At 57.8% G+C, this 15,379-nt stretch overlaps 8 protein-coding genes and 1 non-coding gene across 9 annotated transcripts in view; 4 read left to right on the top strand and 5 right to left on the bottom strand.

Moving 5' to 3' along the window:
• Positions 1–18, top strand: part of SCHCODRAFT_02329249 (uncharacterized protein) — a 996-nt gene extending 978 nt beyond the window's left edge. The window contains exon 3 of the mRNA XM_050342386.1: positions 5–18. The gene's annotated coding sequence lies outside the window, so the exon portion shown is untranslated. The remainder of the gene's footprint in view (positions 1–4) is intronic.
• A 334-nt stretch (positions 19–352) lies between these two features.
• SCHCODRAFT_02506241 (3(2),5-bisphosphate nucleotidase HAL2) lies at positions 353–2,094 on the bottom strand (the record flags this gene model as incomplete). Its single annotated transcript, XM_003031147.1, has 5 exons — positions 353–413; positions 891–1,324; positions 1,378–1,577; positions 1,626–1,907; positions 1,959–2,094. The coding sequence occupies 5 exons, from the start codon at positions 2,092–2,094 to the stop codon at positions 353–355; spliced, it is 1,113 nt and encodes a 370-aa protein (XP_003031193.1).
• Positions 2,095–3,296: 1,202 nt separating this feature from the next.
• On the bottom strand, positions 3,297–7,917 carry SCHCODRAFT_02581965 (uncharacterized protein; the record flags this gene model as incomplete). The annotated part of the gene is made up of 2 exons (XM_050343925.1): positions 3,297–4,576; positions 7,720–7,917. 2 exons carry the CDS (start codon positions 7,915–7,917, stop codon positions 3,332–3,334), a joined length of 1,443 nt encoding a protein of 480 aa, XP_050199804.1. The 3' UTR covers positions 3,297–3,331.
• Positions 7,918–8,401: 484 nt separating this feature from the next.
• Positions 8,402–8,899, bottom strand: SCHCODRAFT_02465143 (uncharacterized protein; the record flags this gene model as incomplete). Its single annotated transcript, XM_050342649.1, has 1 exon — positions 8,402–8,899. A coding segment is annotated over one exon (498 nt), but the record flags the coding sequence as incomplete, so codon positions are not given.
• A 1,038-nt stretch (positions 8,900–9,937) lies between these two features.
• On the bottom strand, positions 9,938–11,607 carry SCHCODRAFT_02581964 (uncharacterized protein). Its single transcript, XM_050343924.1, has 2 exons — positions 11,585–11,607; positions 9,938–11,530 (listed from the first exon to the last, which is right to left on the bottom strand). Exon 2 carries the CDS (start codon positions 11,524–11,526, stop codon positions 10,057–10,059), a length of 1,470 nt encoding a protein of 489 aa, XP_050199802.1. The 5' UTR covers positions 11,527–11,530; positions 11,585–11,607; the 3' UTR covers positions 9,938–10,056.
• Positions 11,608–11,753: 146 nt separating this feature from the next.
• On the bottom strand, positions 11,754–13,447 carry SCHCODRAFT_02630071 (WD40 repeat-like protein). The gene is made up of 6 exons (XM_003031149.2): positions 13,335–13,447; positions 13,224–13,280; positions 12,896–13,014; positions 12,535–12,686; positions 12,390–12,479; positions 11,754–12,340 (listed from the first exon to the last, which is right to left on the bottom strand). The coding sequence occupies exons 1-6, from the start codon at positions 13,335–13,337 to the stop codon at positions 11,817–11,819; spliced, it is 945 nt and encodes a 314-aa protein (XP_003031195.1). The 5' UTR covers positions 13,338–13,447; the 3' UTR covers positions 11,754–11,816.
• A 229-nt stretch (positions 13,448–13,676) lies between these two features.
• On the top strand, positions 13,677–13,749 carry SCHCODRAFT_t134. The gene has a single exon. It is a non-coding gene; the product is annotated as a tRNA-Phe (tRNA).
• A 237-nt stretch (positions 13,750–13,986) lies between these two features.
• Positions 13,987–14,709, top strand: SCHCODRAFT_01202170 (uncharacterized protein; the record flags this gene model as incomplete). Its single annotated transcript, XM_003030762.2, has 4 exons — positions 13,987–13,997; positions 14,059–14,083; positions 14,140–14,225; positions 14,412–14,709. The coding sequence occupies 4 exons, from the start codon at positions 13,987–13,989 to the stop codon at positions 14,707–14,709; spliced, it is 420 nt and encodes a 139-aa protein (XP_003030808.1).
• A 67-nt stretch (positions 14,710–14,776) lies between these two features.
• On the top strand, positions 14,777–15,365 carry SCHCODRAFT_01038723 (uncharacterized protein). The gene has a single exon (XM_050340904.1). The coding sequence runs from the start codon at positions 14,838–14,840 to the stop codon at positions 15,003–15,005; it is 168 nt and encodes a 55-aa protein (XP_050199801.1). The 5' UTR covers positions 14,777–14,837; the 3' UTR covers positions 15,006–15,365.
• The last annotated feature ends 14 nt before the right edge of the window (positions 15,366–15,379 follow it).

The raw sequence follows: 15,379 nt of genomic DNA, 5'->3' as shown, positions 1-15,379 counted from the left end.
GGAGCGGAGGGGAAGATGGGGGGAAGATTGAGGGCGAAGCGTGATCAGAAAAAGAGGTGGTAAGGTGAGTATCGCTCTTCGTATTCTTTCTTCCCCTCCTCCCCCCTTCGCTTACCCCCTCTCCCTTCGTCTATCTCTCCCCTTCCCCCTCCCTCCTTCGCTTTCACCTTCGCCCTTCGTCTACTATACCTCGCCTTATCCCTCCCCTCCCATTCCCCCTTCCCTCCTCCTTCGTTTTTTCTATGCCCTCTCGCTCCTCCTTCCCTTCGCTTGCCCCCTTACCCTCGCATTCCCCTCTTCGAAGTGCGAGAGCGAGTGCTTATCAGACAGCAGCTGCCATCCCCCACCTTTCTCACCCACGCTGGTGCGCCTGTACCCGACGGCAGGCTGGCGCGACGACGTCAGACGGAGCACTACACAGGATTCTCCGAGTGGAGGCGCTGCGGACCTTGCGAGCAGCGAAGGGGAGGTGTTGGGGAAGGTCGAAGGACATGAAGGGGGCGAGTGCGAGAATGGGAGAAGGGAGGGGGAGGAGGTATGTCGGTGGGGGGAAGGGTGCGCAGCACGAGAGGTGCGCATCTCGACGGGGGGCTCAGCCTCCTCGCTCGAAGGAGGGGTTGGAGGGAGATGGGAGGGGGTTATGTAGAAAAGTGAGTACGAGCTATAGACGAGGTGTGAGTAGGGTAGCTGTCCAATAAATAAATAACCTGCATGTCCCTCCTCCCCTCGCGCGGAGACGACGAGTGCCCGTCCGTCAGACGCCTCGCTTCTGCCCACCCTCCCTGCTTCGACTAGCGCGGACACGGGAAAACTCAACGCGACGCACGCAACGACAGACATTCAAGGATCTGCATTGGCTTCTACGATAGTACATGCGGTGGTACACGTACAATTCGTGGTCCCCCCTCCAAACCTTCGCCAGTCCCTCCGACACCGCCGTCTGCACGGCCTCAATCACCTTCCCAAAATTCTCCCCCAGCATCCGCCCAAGCCCAAAATCGAGCGGCTTCCCCCTCGAATCGCTGATCGTGCCGCCAGCCTCCTCGACAAGCACCGAGCCCGGCGCGTGGTCCCAGATCTTCTCCCGGTAGCCCGTGCCGACGGGCATGCGCAGGTACGCGCCGCCTTCGCCGCGCGCGAGGCAGCAGTACTTGGCCTGGCTGTCCATGCGCACGGGCGGGAGGGTCACGCCGAGCACCTCGGAGACGCGCGCGTTGAAGCCGTGGTCGGCGTGCGCGGCCTCGACGGACTCGAGGAAGCTGATCTGCGAGGTGGGGAGCACGGGGAGGCGGAGGGGTTGCGGGTCCGCGCCGGCGAGGGTGTACTGGGGGAGGGGTGAGTGGGGGAGGGAAGGGGAAGGGGGGTGGGGGAACGCACCTGCTGAGCACCGCGCCCGCGGACGGTGACGAAGATGCAGCCCTTCTCGCCGTCGGGCTTGGCGGCGTCTACGTGCAGGTTGGGGCAGCCGATCGCGCCGACCTTGACCTCGCCGTCGACGATGAGCGCGAGGCAGACCGCGTACTGCCCGCCGCGGAGGAAGCCCTTCGTCCCGTCGATCGGATCGAGCGTCCACATGCCTGCGCGTTCGGTCAGTCTGAGTCCACGTAGAGAAGGTCGCCACGCACGTCCTGTCCTGCCGCCATCGTAGTTCCCCCTGTCGATCGCGTCCAGCAGCTGATCGGGCGTGCGCGCCTTGCCGGGACCGATCCCCCACTGCTCCTTGTCGCCGAGGGCGAGGTCGGCGGTGAGTGCTTCGTTCGCCAGCTCAACGATCCTGTCCTTGAGCGCGCGCGACGCGTCCGTGTCCTGGCGCAGGTCGGCCGAGTCTTCCTCTCCCACGATCAGGTCATCGGGGAAGGCGTTTGCCAGCATCGTGCAGACCAGCGCCTGCGCGGAAAAGTCGCCAACTGCGTTCGATCATCAGCATTCGGAGGGGGGAGTATGGTTCGACCACGCACCTGTGACCGGGGACTTGTCGCCCTTCACTAGCGTCTCGTTCTTGATCAGCTTGTTGAATACGGACGCGGTGAGGTTGCATGCGCGTCGTACGGCGCACACCGCAAACTCAGCCTCTTTCTCGTAAGGTTGGGACATGCCGATCGTTGTGATGATGGTGGTGGAAGCAAAAGGGCGATATTGGGGAGCGGGAAACGAGCGGACGCGGGTACAAATACTTCGGGACTGCCAGCGGGCCCAATTCCAGATCATCTCCACCGCCAGGGCGCTGTCGACTCACGATGGCGTGTGAGGCGCGGTCAGGTGATGCATTAGCAATGTGGGAGTCGCGAGCGGCGAGCTGGACGATGGGCGACGAGCCAGCGAGCGCCAGCGGGCGCTATGGTTTATGGAATGTTTTATGGAATACGGACTGGAGGATGGCGCCAACACTGCCAATTAGTCAGTAACATGGACTCTGGCGTGAATCAACCACGCGTACCTTTCGACCTTCTCCGACGAGGTTGGTGTTGAGTACAGCTGTAGACTATGGCTCCCAAAGGGCGGTTCGGTCTATCGCTTGCAGAGATTCCGTGGACAAGAAGACAGAAGAGGACAGCATAAGGCGGGTTGGTCTCCCGAGGCGGCGATGGCCACGTGACGGACGCCGGCCAGCACCCACAACCACAAGTTATGCTGAAAGAGATAGCTTAAGGGCCGTATGTAGAAGCAGAGACATAAAAGTTGCGTGTGGCACACGTCTGCGTTACGGGATTTCAATGGCCAGGCCAGCCATTGGGCGCTGCGTGGCAGGTACAAGACCTAGTCTGTAAGGACGGAGTATCAGAAGAGGGCATGGTCAATTTTCCGATGGGTTATAGAGAGGCTTCAGAGGATACAGGGCGCATACGCGCATGAGGAGTGGAGTGTACGGAAAGGGAGACTAACAGAAGGAGACGAAAATGATCATCTCAGGTACGAGACAGAGGATAGGTGAATGACCAAGATAGACCCTTGTAAACTTGCGAGATAGAACGATCGAAGAGGAGAGGGAGAAAATTGAGAAAGCTCACGTTGAGCTCATCGAGATGCCGTGCTAGGATAGACCTCTCGTCTGCAAGCTGGGTATATGCGCGCTTAGTGAACGGTAGAGGACTCGGATGTGGGTAATGAAAGTCGGTCTTGGAGTTTGCGGGGCATCCCGAGCAACGTTGGCGCTCGGCGTCCGAGGTGACCACCAGTCGTACCGTTGGACGACATGATGGCGAGAAGCAAGTCCTGAAGCATCGACGCGACATGAGCCCGCATGACCGCATCTGCTCGGACCGGACCGGGATACCGGACAGGTCTCCACGTCTGAGAGGGACTACAGACTGCTCATCCCCAGTCTTTGTGCTCAAGCACCTACAATAATTTCGACGTCCCGAAGCATTTCCACGCCCCTACCAGACTGCTCCCTAGACGCCACCATCTCCTTCAACGCGTCCTCAACCCTATCATGCGCGCCTTGGTCCTGGAAGCGAAAGACCACGGTGGTCAATTTCGGCAGTAGCGGTCGCTGGTCCTTCGTCACGGTGAGCTGGCGCAGCACGGGTAGCAACGCCGAGCTATACAACTCAATCACATGCAGCTCCTCTAGGCCATCGAGACGCTCGAAGCACCGTATGAGCATCTCCTCCTCCCCCGCCGCGAGATCTTCCAGTATCAACCCCTTCACGCGCAGCGACTGGCGTGACAAAAAGTCGAGCAGCGCCGGAAGCTGAGTATAGTCCGCATTTGGTAGCTTGGCAAGTACGAGGCGGTGCAGAACAGGACTCTCAATCGCCGGCAAGAAAACCTCGGCTGCTCGGGACATGAGGCAGAGATCTCCCAATATCTCCAAGCGTAGTAAGGAGCCATCTGACTGCCTGATCCGCGAGCCCTCGTGAAAGTCTCCGATGATGTCTAGGGTCAGGGTCGTTAGGGTCTGCATGCAGCTTTGCATGGCGGCGAGGATTGCCGTATATGGGGGATGGTCCCAGGAGGCAATTTCGATGAGTATATCGAGGGTCGTCAGGTGCGGAAAGGGTGGGATGGCAACCAACGACCAAATTGACATCGCCTTCCCCCCGAGGAGGCGTACAGTCAGGTCTATGAGTGTGGGTGCATTGGTCAAAAAGTGAAGTGGCGTGTGAACCTTTGGTCCCATAGCCGGACCCTCGATACAGATGCACGCCGTGCGAAGCAAGGGAAGCTCAACCATCGGCTGCGCCTTCAATGTAGCACACGAGGACGTAATTTCGATAGACGCCCAGCGCGCGGCATGTAAGCGCAGAAGTTTGAGGAGCTCTGCTCGAGGCCCATTCTCAGTCCATTGCCAGTGACGCAGATGAAGAGGGAGGTCTCCGGACCGCCGAATCTGCGCCGCGTAGCTATCCAAGGGCGACATCCGCTCCGAGGAGATATAGCTCCAGAGCAGCGGCATACCCAGTACAACGGTTCGCCACGTAAAGCATACGCAGGCGACGGTACGCGCGAGAAGCGGACCTCTATCGAAGGGGCTACCGGGAGCTACTTCGAAGAATATGCTCGTCAAAAGCTCAGGGGGTAGACGCCGCACGGGAGATACAATGGAGAGATTGACTGCTGATACGCCCTGCGGCTGAAAAACGCGGAAAAACATACATAAACAAGCGATATATAGTCGACTTGGTCTAGATTGTATGGGCGGATCCGTATATACTGCACCGACGTCGCGACTGTACAACGGGCGCGTCGGGGGTATTTTATGACACAGAAAACCAGGAGCGCCACGCTTCCTAACCTTCAATACAACTAGTCCGCAGCATTATCCGTCTGCAATGACTGACCAAGGATAGTAGCGAGCTCTTCGGCGCCTGATCACGAGTCTGCGCGTCGTCGATGACATCCTGCGAGTCCTTTGGCGGGCCCTACTTAATCAAGTAGCCGCGCTATACGCGCCTCAAGCCTTCAGTCCTCTTGCCCTGCTGTGTCAAGAGAATCTAGATTATTGTTGGGGCTCGGACAAGCCTTCCTGCTGTTCGCCGTCATGCGGAGACACGCAGAGCACCGCGCAAGCGGAACTCGAACCATCAACGTGACTACACGTGACTTCGGGTCCGAGACCGGTGGGATAGCCTAGCTAGCCCAGCGAGGGGATCCTCGGGGCGACGGCCTGGTGGTGGCTCGGGATAGGATAGCAGATGGTCTACACGTGTGTCTACGCAGTGGTATAGGCGTGTGGCTCGGGCCTACGGCCCGGGATCCCTACTCCATCTTCCCCCCTCTCGCGTGGCGACGTCCTCGTCGCCAGAGAACCTGACCAGAATGAACCCTACGACAAGCTCCTCCTGACCCAGCCCAATGCATGAAGCGCTCGCGACAAGTCCTGCAACCTGGGATCCAACCTCCAATCCAATGTCGAGCTATCATCCTCTCGTGGCAAACGCGACTCGGACCAGTGATGACGACGGTGTGGCGACCTAGCGCGACGTGGGCGCGGACGAGGACGGGACTGACCCCCGCGACGACGACGACGGTTCAGGGACGCAAACGGGGTGGTGTTGCCACTCGACAACGAAGATAGGTCACGGGGCGGCGGTGGAGATGTGTGTGACGGTGGTATGGGACTGATGACGGGGAGGTGCATATCTACCTCAGCAGCCCAATCGAGAGATTCCGTGAGAGGCGTGGCAGAGGCAGCAGTTGTGGGCAGAGAGACTTGAGTCGCAACCTCCACGTGGACAGGATGAATGAGGAGTGGTGACTCTAAGAGTTGAGAGTCGGTGGTAGGGGGCTGCGTCTGGATGGCGGCATCGGTGGTGAGTGTCGGACTGCAGTCGACAGCAGCATCGACTCGGGGTGCAGGCGCGGATTCGTCGACATCGCCACGGTCGTGTATGCGCACCACATTGAACAGAGCAGCACATGTTTCCATGCCCGCTTCCTTTCCGCGACTCCAACCGTCTTCGAAGCCCTGCTGAAATCCGCTCTCGAAGTCCGCATAGTCCGCGCAGGACCGTCCGTGCACGTGTCCCGCATTCTCCCACCGTTCGCGCTCGCGCGTGCGACCAAGGACGCTGCCGGCGAGGAATTCGGACTCGAGAACCTTGTTGGGCGGAGTACCCTCGGCCGTGACATAAGATCTGGCGACCTCGAGGAGGTTGGTCCACAGCGCGATGCCAGCAGTGGTAGGATTGATCGTATACAGATTGCGGTAGACATCGAGGGCCTTCGTGAATTTTTGGGGAATTTGTATGGCAGTAGCACGTTGGCGCTCGTTCGGCGCGGTGGACATAGGAGGCATGGCGGGGATAATACTCGTGGAGAAACGTGTGAGTCGTTACACGTATGAATCGCACCGACAAGGCGCGGAAGAGGCAGCGTCAGATGCGCGAGATGACGCGACAACAACGACAGAAAAGAACACAAACGCAGACGCAGACGCAAACGACAGACGCAACGCAACGCAACGCAACGCAACGCAACGCAGAGACGACAACGACAAAAAACGCAACGCAGGGAGACGACAACGACGACGACGACAGGGTATGTGACCAAGACAATGACGGAGAAGCGCACGAAAGGACACCGCGAGGACGGGGTTTTGGTGCTCTCAACGTCTCGGTGCCCGGGCGATCACGGAAAGCACAAAAACCGGTTGGCGCTGGCGCTGGGACACGACCGACAGGCGTGCAAACCTCGTGTGCTGGAAAACTCGAACGTGGAGAACAAGCTCGACACGGAGATGGCGCTAGCTGGTCTGCAGGGGCTTGGAAAACCGTATCGCACTCTCGTCACCAGATGGGATAGCCTAGCTAGCCCAGCGAGGGGATCCTCGGGGCGACGGCCTGGTGGTGGCTCGGGATAGGATAGCAGATGGTCTACACGTGTGTCTACGCAGTGGTATAGGCGTGTGGCTCGGGCCTACGGCCCGGGATCCCTACTCCACCGGAACTTCGGGTCCGAGCTCGTGATCTCGGACATCGCCGAGTTGAACTCCGAACCGAGCGTCGGCGCCGCCAAGCGCTGTCCGCCCCGGCAAGGGCTTCACTCCCCGCGTATCGACAGTCTAGGCTGTACGCTCCCCGCCGCGCAGGCCTCTGAGCCGCGTCGCGCACAAGGGAACCGGTGGAAACCAGGCTGGCCTTGCCTTGGTAAACATCAACAAGTGTGGAATCGCGCCCGGCATCGCGGCGCAGGAGGATACCCGACCAGTCAACCGCTCTACCGCCAGGAACCGCAGTCATTGCGCGATTATTCGGACAGGGGAACGCGCGGATAGGCGTTATAGTTGGATTTTGACTCAGAGATAGGCATTGTGTGTTGCCGCGCGGTCTGGACGGCCGAGGCGGCGCGTTCGAGTTATATACCGAGACCTACATACGATTCGGGGACTTTTCCCGCCCCGCGCAGAGAAGCCCTAGTACCTACACACCACACCAAATAAACATAACCGCGTTAACCCGCACTTTACACATCATAAAAGCCTGAACTTCCGAGCGCATTAAACCGCCTTGTGAACTTCAATCAAACCCGAAAGCGCTCGTAAGAACGCCGAGACGTCCGATTGCCCCACTCGACTTCTCGCTTCAGTCCAGCTCGTCTGGAACTGGCATAAACAACACAATATATCCCCTAGTAATATAAATACTCGGACTCGCCCGCTCTCGTAGCGCCTCCAGTCTAGCGTGTTCATTGCTATCGTGGTTGTTGGTGTTTGGTTGTGTGGATCGTCTAGCTAGACTGTACTTCGCGTCTTTCGTGAGCGTACGATCCCATCACTGCGAGTTGCTTTGAGGCCTGCGCGTACAGGGCGGGCAAATCCCCGGCTTCTGATGTTGACCTCATCAGCAATTCGGATATTCGATTCGAGATGTCGATGATTTCGCCTCTTTGTAGTGCAGAAGGAACGAAGCCATCGCGTTGCAAGTCGAGCGAGGCTAGGCTCGCAGCGCGCTCGAGGAGGGCAGCAAGTGGCATATAGGCTAACCAGTATGTTAGCAGTATACATAACCTTGAGCTTCGAAGGTCTTACTGGTAAACTTTGGTCGAGATGATGGAGGCGTGAGGCAAAGCGCGAGCCACGATGAAAGCACGTGAACAGGCTAGAGCCGCAATTGCCACGATCACATGGTGAGTTCAACTTTCGAGCACGCGTCAGCGAACGCCTTATCAGGACCCGTCACGAAGGTAGGCCAGTCCATCGATAGCATGATATCAAGGAGAACACGATGACATAGGCATATATCTATGTACTAAGGTGCAGGCCCTTGCACTGGGTGACAACAAACGGTAACTGTAATATGTAAAGAAGTCAGCGCTTGTAGCGCCTGTACATAAGAAGTGTCCGGATCCATCCAACCTAATGCAGCAATGACATCTGCAACTTCCCTCGCTCTGCTACCTGCTGAATGCGACTATCCTTTGAATCCAAGATATAAGCGAGATTTGTTTGCGTGGTGTTGCCTTCGGGAATCCTATCTACAACGAGGAGGAGCGGGCGATACACTGGGACGCTGTCCAGCGCCGAGTTAGCGTGAAGGAATTTGAGGTCCTCGGGAGTGAGCGGGCAATGTATGTCTGCACACCTAACCCCGAAGCGCGAGAGCTCGCGAAGAGAAAACCATGGCGCGGGCACTTCATTTGCGTGGCCTTTGAATCGAATGCTCCTTCCCTGGAATGCCGCGACCAGCTGCTGTGTTCCTCCAATGCGTTCCCGGAACTCCTCCGGGGTGTATCGCTTTCCGTGCAGGATCTGGGCGCGGTATGCTCCCTCAGGAAACTCCACCGCAAAGAGGTTCCAGCCCTGGATCGGGCAAAGCTTCTCGACAAGGTAGTCGACGGCAGATAGCTCCACAGGCGCATTTGGCGAAACTCTGATTGTCAGATAGATCCTCGCGGCGGGGTCTATTTGTTGGATGCCACGCCGGAAGATGTCGACGGCTGCGTCCACGTTGGGCAGAGTGGCCATCCTCAGGCGTTCGTCCCCGCAGTAAATGAAATTCCTCTCGTTCCATATAACGCAGAAGAACTCATGGGTTTTGACAGGTTCCTCTGTGACCCTGCGCCAGGCGAATGTAATGCGATAGTGTTCCTCTTGTACCATAACGGATTACGGCGCGAGGTGTGCGGTAGGTGGTGAACAAGAATCGGTAGAAGGCGGCGAAGGTCTGCAGCGAGACAGGACACGTTGTGAGGATGGTGAGAGTCCTGACGCAGGGCTAGAGGGATCACAGTAGACAGTGCGGAAGATACCAAGTCGCCTTCGCCTTATGTAGTAGGCGAGGGAGTAACGTAAGGGGAAGACATACCCGTCCATGCATGTGCAACAACAAAGTCGGTCATGAGCAGTGGCTTGGCGGCGCGCCGCAGATCAGCGTGAGCAAAGTGGAGATCCTAACAAGAACAAAGCAATGAATTGGAATGCGACAAAAGGTGAACGAGTGAGGAGTCGGGATGCGTACCTGCGTCGGTGCCGGTCATGAATGCGAGGCGACGCGAAGACGTGTTTGTCAGCTCGAGCGCCGCCAGCGACAAAAGAGCTCAGTCAAGACTAGCGCTTCACCGCTAGACTAAGCGAATTGTTAGCAAGAGCAGCGCTGATGCACGCTAAGGACATAGGCCTTCGATGCATAATTACGTTTCAAGGTTTTGACCTGCCTATACCGTGGTAAGACTGAGCTCTCCATGCCCCGACTGCGATGGAGAGGCCTTGAATATCGCCTCATAGTCGATGGGGTAGCGAATCAGAGACAAGGGATATTGACGGCAAGACCCGGGGACCGACATAGGGTTCAGAAACGCACAAGAAGAGAAAAACTTGAAGCACTCCGTGAGCCAGGAAGGTCTGATCTTGTTCATTTCTAGAGGGCGCGAAGGCGCCATACATCCGGTCAAGATGGTGGAATGAAGAGAAGCCGTGGATTGCACGTGCCGGTAATTGTCACGTCGTGACCCACTGAAGCTTAGCTTCTCGCCCGTACGTTGGGCGGTATGACGACCCTACTTACTAGTAGCACTGCTATCTATAGCCTTATGTTTCTGTTCCTACGTCTCAAAGCGTATACATTAATTATAGGGAAAGCGTTCCGAGGATACACACGACAAGGAAAAATCGTGTCACCACCAATCTCCATCGAAGACGTCCTTTCCACTGGTTACCTCGACCGTTTCCAACCTACATACTGCCTGAGATGCGCAAGTACGAGGTACGTCTCTAGACTGCAGCATCGTGTCCAAATCCGCCTTGATGGACAGCATCGCCTTGTCATGATAAATCCCCAGCCGGATCATCGAGAGTCGAGGCAGAAGTGGTTGCCGATCCTCCGAAACAGCAAGATCCCGAAGAAGGTCTGGTGTCAAGAGCTTCAATTGAATTTCCGTTTCTCGTACCCGAAATTCTTCGAGGTGGCTGAGGAGCTGAAGGCAGGAAACGAACTCCTCGTAATCGGGAGACTCGAGGTTGTCCAAAGACAACCTCTTGATGCGCAAGGATTGGCGCGACAGGAAGGCGTATACGAACGGAAATGGGCTACGCTCTGGGAGTTCCGTCATCCCTTGAAGAATGATCTCTTCAAGGCCGGGCGCCGTAATGTGTTCGAGGACCTCGCATGAAAGGGCATCGCCGAGAGAAATATCGCGGAGGGCATCCATCTCGATTAGCGTAGGCGCGACTGAGCGCTGCGGCGGTGGGAGCCCTCCGTACATTACGAGGACTAGTTCTGTGAGTGACGCCCTGTGATCGCGCAAGGTCGCGAGGGCCACATGCAAAGCAGGATTGTCCTCCAAGATCCCGCATGCCACGACGAGCGTGAGCTTCTTCAGGTTTGGAAATGCAGGCAAGGTAATCCTCGACCAATCGATATCTTCCGCGTCGTTCTGACCAAGCAAGAGCTGCAGGCGCCTCAGCGTCGTTGCGCCGGAGATGAAGCGGAGCGGCTGACTTGTCGCGCTTTGGGAAACAGATGCGGACGCTTCCTCCAGAATGGGGACGTCGAGCGGCTCGTGCATCTCGATCTTCGCGCATACGTCATGGCACGATAAAACCCTCCAGCGCGGGGAGGCGAGAAAGATCTGGTCCAAGGTGTCCTCAGCGCCTGCCAGATTCTCCACGTCTGAAAGGTCGATGAGAAGGGGGAGGCCACCAGACAGTCGAAGGAGCTTCACGCAGTCGGGGTTGCCAGACCATTTTGGCAAGCCGGAAAGGGAGATATACGTCCAGAGTTGCGGTGTGGCGTGGGCGATGGCGCGCCAGCCCTTGCATACGAGAGCCACCGTCGTGGAAATAGCCTTCACACGATCGGGGTATTTCTCCATGTCTGCGAGAACTACAAATATCTCGGAAAAGATCTCGCGCGGGACACGCCGCAGCGGCGAGATGATCGACTTATTGACGGCGAGCTGGGTTTGCAGACGCTCGCGCAGCACGCGAGGGGCCGTCGATTCGTAGGCGGATAGTTTGGAGGACATCTCAAGGATTGCCGACTTTTCCTCCGGCGAGGGGACGTAATCATCGCGCAGGAGGTCGATGTTGGCGAGGCACGAGGCCTGTTGAAGAAGGGCGGAGAGTTCGGTGAACCGCCTGTTCATGAGACTGACAATCGACGTTAGACCCGCTTTGGAACGTAGAAGCAATTAAACCACGCACTCAAGTTATCTCCAGAGGACTTCGATCGACGTCAAGGTGAGCGTAGAAAGCGAGGAGGATTACCAACACGAGGATGTCAGTCCTCTTCGAGATCACATGACTCCGTGTCGATATGGGCGACCTTCATATTCGAAGCCAGACCCTCGCATCGCTCAGCACTGCATGGATTTCCCGGGAAAGTCCGTCAAGAAAGGCAGATAGTTGGAGCGCTCCATACTCATACAACATCCATCTAGCTGTTCATATCGCTCACGCACTCCCAGCCGCCCTTCAACGTCTCCTTCCACAGCGTCACCTTCCCATCGCCACAGCTCACCGCCAACAGGTTCCCCGCCAGACTCCAGCTCACGCGCCACACCACATCCGGGAACCGGTGCCCCTCCCCGCCGATCACCGTCTTCGCCCACGGCGCGCCCGCGCGGTCGCGCGTCCACACGACCGCCGTCTTGTCCTGGCTGCACGTCGCGATGTACGAGCGCGGGAGCCCGATGCTCGGCGCCCACGCGACGTCGCGCACCCAGTCCGCGTGCCCGTCGAGGACCTCCTCCTCGACGTAGGACGCGGTGTCCGGGTGGTACGCCCAGATGCGCACGAGGTTGTCGCAGCCGGCGGAGGCGAAGCGCTGCACGGAGGGGGCGTTGGGCGTCCCTGGGGCGGGGACGACCAGCGAGCCGGGGATGACGGCGGGCGCCCAGGAGACGGCGTTGCAGCCGATGGCGTGCCCGTTGAAGATGTCGGCGCCCCATTGGCCGTCGTCTTGGGGAGGGATGAGAGAGTGAAGGGAAGAAGTCGTATATGGACGTACCTTTGAAGGTGAGGACGGAGAGCTTGCCATCGGACGAGGCGCATGCGAGGATTGCGCCGAGTTCGTGGGGTGCCCAGGCGACGGAGTTGACTGAACGAACAAGACGATGAGTACGCGCATCCGAAGCAGAGTCAATATCACACACCCGACGCCGTATGCAATGTATGCTCCTTCACTTTCGCCCACTGTCCGCCGGTCTCCTTCCAGATCAACACCTTCCCGTCATACGAGCAGGATGCAAGGATGTGTCCGAACTTTGGGTGGGCCCAGGCTACTTGCCAGACGGGGCCGGTGTGGCTGAAGAGATTGGATCAGTACGCAGTAGCAACGTTGAAGTAGAAAGCGATCAAGGCTTTGGAGCGTTGGGGTTGATCGAGACAAAGCCGGGAAGAATGGTATTGGAATGCAAAGACGAGGGCGATCGTGAGGCGTGCATTTAGCGCGGAAGGAAGATGCATGTGTGGACAGCGCGGGTAGCTGCATACGGGAAAGCCATGCACACTCACCCCTTGAGCGTGCTCCCAGGTCCAGTCGCGCCGTTCTCGGTCACGTCGAAGACCTTAACTGTGCGGTCTGACGAGCATGTGGCGAGGCGCTTGCCATAGTAGTCGAGTTGGGCGTCATGCTGGGTTAATTGTCAGTCCCCTGGTCAATCAGCGACTTACAGAGCACGGCCTAGGATGGGCGTGTCGAAGGGGAAGGTGTGAAGATGGGTATCGGTCGGGAAACTGGGAGTGTGTAATTGCTTGCCCGGCTCGAAGGTGCTCGGAGTACGCGCCAAGTGTTCCGCTTCCGTTCGTCCACCAAGAGATAATCCAAAGTCAATGTACGCACAATCATATCTTCGTGGGCGGTCTCGATAGGGACCGCATCTGTGGTCGTGGCGGTCGGCTACATCGCGCATCGTTAGCATGCCTCTCATCTTCTAATGACATTGCCGCGCACCATTTTGTAGTTGAAGTTGAGCTCGACGTGTCAATCAGCTGAGAGAGAACAAGGGGGTTTGCAAGGGGACCCAACGCGCCGCGCGGGGGAGGAGGACAAGACGTGTCTGATGCGCCTGTCACGTTCGCGTGACGAATTGTTCGCACGGTTTCAAGGTCGACTTCCGGCCGAGAGTTCAAAGAAAAATAAGAAGGGACATGTAAGGTTGGCATAGAGAGAGAAATACAGAGATTTTGGAAGAGCTTTAAGTCTAATCGATAAAGGGAATTGCAGCTGAGTACAGGTGTACGGGATCTGCAAATCAGGGGACAATGATACCTATCTAATACTGCTCTCTACTAAGGCGTGATAGCTCAGTTGGGAGAGCAGCAGACTGAAGTTCTGAAGGTCCCGCGTTCAATTCGCGGTCATGCCATGCGGTGGCGGCATTGTTTTTGCTGGAATTTCCACCCGACCAAATATTTGTCCGCTGATTTGATCCGGCATTCAATCACTGCCGAATGCGATGACGTTTTCAGGGGCGCGTTACGGCCATTCACCTCAGATCGGGCACCGCACAGAACTCCCCTTGCTCCGCTCCCCCATCTCTGTCTTCGTGTTTGTTTTTTCTGTGGTCCTTTGTCTTTGTTCCCCCCTTGTTCGATTCTAAACGATGGCTGGCTGGTGCGTGCTGTGTTGGACAGGCAAGGAGAGCAAGAGCTGACGATTTCCCTGCGGCGCGCAGGACGGACATCCTAGTATTGATAGTTGTGCGTTGGCTGGCCGGCTGGTGAAGGTGGAACGTTGGCTGACCTGCCCCCCTTAGGTCGTGGCTATCCTGAGCGGCGTCACATACGGTGTCATAGTCGCATCACAGCAAGTGTCGACTAGCGTCGAGAACACGAAGGCCAAGTGAGCGATCGCGCGCCACGTCTTGCTCGCGAGACGCTAACATTGCCCAAACTTCCCCTCCTTCCCCTCGTACTCCCATTCTCCTCGTCCCGTCCACCTTCCTTTCACATGAACCCCACAATCCCTCGTTTACTCTCACCTTTCACACACCTTCACTCCCCCGCTACCGACCCACCCCTCCCCCAGACTAAAAGACCGCGGCTTCGACGTCTCCCGCGGCGGCGTCTCCGTCAAAACCTCCGGCCGCATCGACCGCGACGACTACATCGACGCCACCCAGCGCGGTTTCATCAAGGCCATGGGCGCGGCGTCTTTCAGGAAGGACGCGCACCCGTCGCCGAGCGCGCACGGTGCGTCAGGCAGCGTGTCAGGGGCGTCAGGCAGCGTGTCAGGGGCCGGCTCGTCCATGGAGCGCCGGGACTCGGGCGCGAGTCTGAACTCGGAGGAGAAGAAGAAGAGGAAGTCGTTGTTCGGGCGGAAGTAGGCGAGCGCTCGCGAAAGGGAGGGTTGGGCGTCGCGGGGAGGGCATCCTGTGGACGTGGAGGGCTCGGGCATCGGGGGGCGCGCTGGAGGCTGTAACGCGACGCCGGGGCGTTGAGGCTTTCGGGAAGTATGTGGGCAGCCCGGCAATTCGGGCTGCAGGGACGCGCCGACGATGCCAGGAAACTCTCGCGAACTCACCGCCAAGAGTACCTTTGCCGCAGGTTTGGAAGCGCCGGTACGGCTGTTCATCATGCGGGTGGCAGTTACTTGGGTCAAGAACTTCGACCGCTGTATTGAGCACACGCAGTACACACATCGTATTCAGAAGCCTAGTACCGTGCTTCCCAGCACGTCCATACGCTCACCGCCGTCTTCCTCCTTCTATATCATCTACGCCACCTCCCTACTGCACCGCCCATGCCACCCCCATACTGCATCTTCCCAGTCACCCTCCTACTTCATCTCCTACGCCTCCCTCCTGCAGCTCTGCACCACACATATACGTCCGTCTCTCCATCCACAAAATCGCTATCTATCCGCAATATTTATCATCGGTGTATATTACTCAGAGAGATGGGTGTGCATACTCAAAGAGATAGGTGTGCATACTCACAGAGATGGGCGTGTATATAGCATGAAGCTGCATTGGCGCTGTGATCTTCGTTGGGTGA

Source organism: Schizophyllum commune (genome assembly GCF_000143185.2).
Source record: "Schizophyllum commune H4-8 unplaced genomic scaffold SCHCOscaffold_7, whole genome shotgun sequence".
Lineage (NCBI taxonomy): Eukaryota > Fungi > Basidiomycota > Agaricomycetes > Agaricales > Schizophyllaceae > Schizophyllum > Schizophyllum commune.
This window is presented reverse-complemented; position numbering and strand designations above follow the sequence as displayed.